Source organism: Gossypium hirsutum, chromosome A09 (genome assembly GCF_007990345.1).
Source record: "Gossypium hirsutum isolate 1008001.06 chromosome A09, Gossypium_hirsutum_v2.1, whole genome shotgun sequence".
NCBI lineage: Eukaryota > Viridiplantae > Streptophyta > Magnoliopsida > Malvales > Malvaceae > Gossypium > Gossypium hirsutum.
In genome coordinates, this window is record NC_053432.1 from 6,576,996 (window position 1) to 6,579,140 (window position 2,145).

Below are 2,145 nucleotides of genomic sequence, written 5' to 3' on the forward strand. Positions count from 1 at the left end.
AGATGTCCGATAAGCATAAAGGGCAAATGGGAGCTTTTCATGCCAATCTTTGTAAGTCTCCGCCATCTTCCCCACAATCTTCTTAATATTCTTATTAGTTGCCTCAACCGCCCCATTCATTTTCGGGCGGTATGGTGATGAGTTGTGATGTTTAATGTTGAACTGACTGCAGACTTCTACTATTGAGCTATTGTGCAGATTCAACGTGTTGTCAGATATGATTCTTTCTGGTATACCATAACGACATACGATCTCCTTCTTCAGGAACTTGCTGACTGCCAACTTTGTGACATTGGCGTATGAAGTAGCCTCTACCCATTTGGTAAAGTAGTCAATGACCACAAAAATGAATCGATGTCCGTTGGAAGCCTTTGGCGAAATTGGCCCAATAACGTCCATGCCCAACATTGAGAATGGCCATGGGAAAGTCATAACATGGAGGGGTGAAGGAGGCACATGGATCTTGTCTCCATAAATTTGACACTTATGGCACTTCTTAGCGTAATTGATGCAATCTCCTTCTATTGTAGACCAGTAATATCCGAATCTCATGATTTGTCGAGCCATTGTGAAACCATTGGCATGTGTCCCATAGATACCATCATGGACTTCCTCTAGAATTTTCTTTGCCTCAATAGCGTCAACATATCTTAACAGCACCTGATCCTTTCTCTTCTTATATAGGACTTCACAGTCTAGGACATAGCCACTGGCTAACCTCCTCAATGTTCTTTTATCATTTTCGGTTGCTTGAAACGGCTCTTCACATATTGTAAGATATCATGATACCAAGGATGATCATCTCTCTCTTTCTCTTTATCGACATTACAGCAGTGAGCTGGAGCCTCACTAATACTCATCTGAATTGGCTTCATATCCCCCTGTTCATTTACTTTGATCATGGAGGCTAGTGTAGCCAAGGCGTCAGCCATTTGATTCTCGTCTCACGGGAGGTAATGAAAGGTAATATCATCAAACTCTTCAATTAACTCCAGGATTAACTTTCGGTAACTGATCAATTTGGGATCTCTCATTTCCCACTCGCCTTTAAGCTGATAAATTACCAATGCAGAATCTCCATACACTTCTAATACTTTGATTTCGCGGTCTATAGCTGCTCGAATTCCCATGATACATACCTCGTATTCTGCCATGTTATTTGTGCAGTCAAAATCCAGCTTGCAAGTTAATGGATAATGATCCCCATTTGGGGATATCAGTACTGCCCCAACTCCATTTCCAATGGCATTTGATGCTCCGTCAAAATTTAATTTCCAAGAATGATCTTCAGGCATGTCTCCTTCAGCGATTGCTACATACATTAGATCTTCATTGGGGAAATTGAAATTTAAAGGTTCATAGTCCTCCAAAGCTCTACTAGCTAGGAAATCTGCTACTGCACTCCCCTTCATAGCTTTTTGGTTTACATAGACTATGTCAAATTCGGAGAGCAGAATTTGCCATCAGGCCATCCTTCCATTTAAAGCGGTTGACTCCATCATGTATTTGAGAGGGTCTAGCTTTGATATTAGCCAAGTTGTATGGTACAACATGTATTGCCTCAACCTTTATGTTGTCCAAACCAAAGCACAGCATCGCTTCTCAATTGGCGGATACCTCATTTCACATTCAGTGAATTTTTTACTGGGGTAATATATCGCTCTTTCTTTTCTCCCAGTCTCATCGTGTTGGCTGAGCACACACCCCATCGAATTATCAAATACTGTTAAGTACAGTATCAATGGTCTACCAGGGCTTGGTGTTGTTAGCACTAGGGGACTGGACAAATATTATTTAACCTTTTCAAAGGTTTTTTGGCATTCATCATCCCATGCCCTAGGATTGTGCTTTTTAAGAAGACGGAATATGGGGTCACATTTCTCAGTCAGTTGCGAAATAAACCGTACGATGTAGTTTAGTCTCCCTAGAAAACGTCGGACTTCTTTCTAAGTTCGTGGCGGAGGCAGCTCCTGTATAGCCTTGACTTTATCAGGGTCGACTTCTATTCCCTTCTCACTGACTACGAAGTCGAGCGGCTTTTCGGACTTAGCTCCAAAGGTGCATTTTGAAGGATTGAGCTTTAATTGGAATTTTCTCAACCTCAGGAACAATTTTCTCAACACTCGCACATGCTCCTCTTCAGTT

The 2,145-nt window shown here is 41.6% G+C and overlaps 1 protein-coding gene across 1 annotated transcript; it reads right to left on the reverse strand.

Moving 5' to 3' along the window:
- Nucleotides 1-944: 944 nt before the first annotated feature.
- Nucleotides 945-1,412, reverse strand: LOC107935728 (uncharacterized). Its single transcript, XM_041076110.1, has one exon. It carries the CDS (start codon nt 1,410-1,412, stop codon nt 945-947), a length of 468 nt encoding a protein of 155 aa, XP_040932044.1.
- Nucleotides 1,413-2,145: the final 733 nt, after the last annotated feature.

Coding starts and splice junctions, on each gene's coding strand:
- LOC107935728 (XM_041076110.1), bottom strand. CDS start 1,412: ATGAAGGGGAGTGCAGTAGCAGATTTCCTAGCTAGTAGAGCTTTGGAG.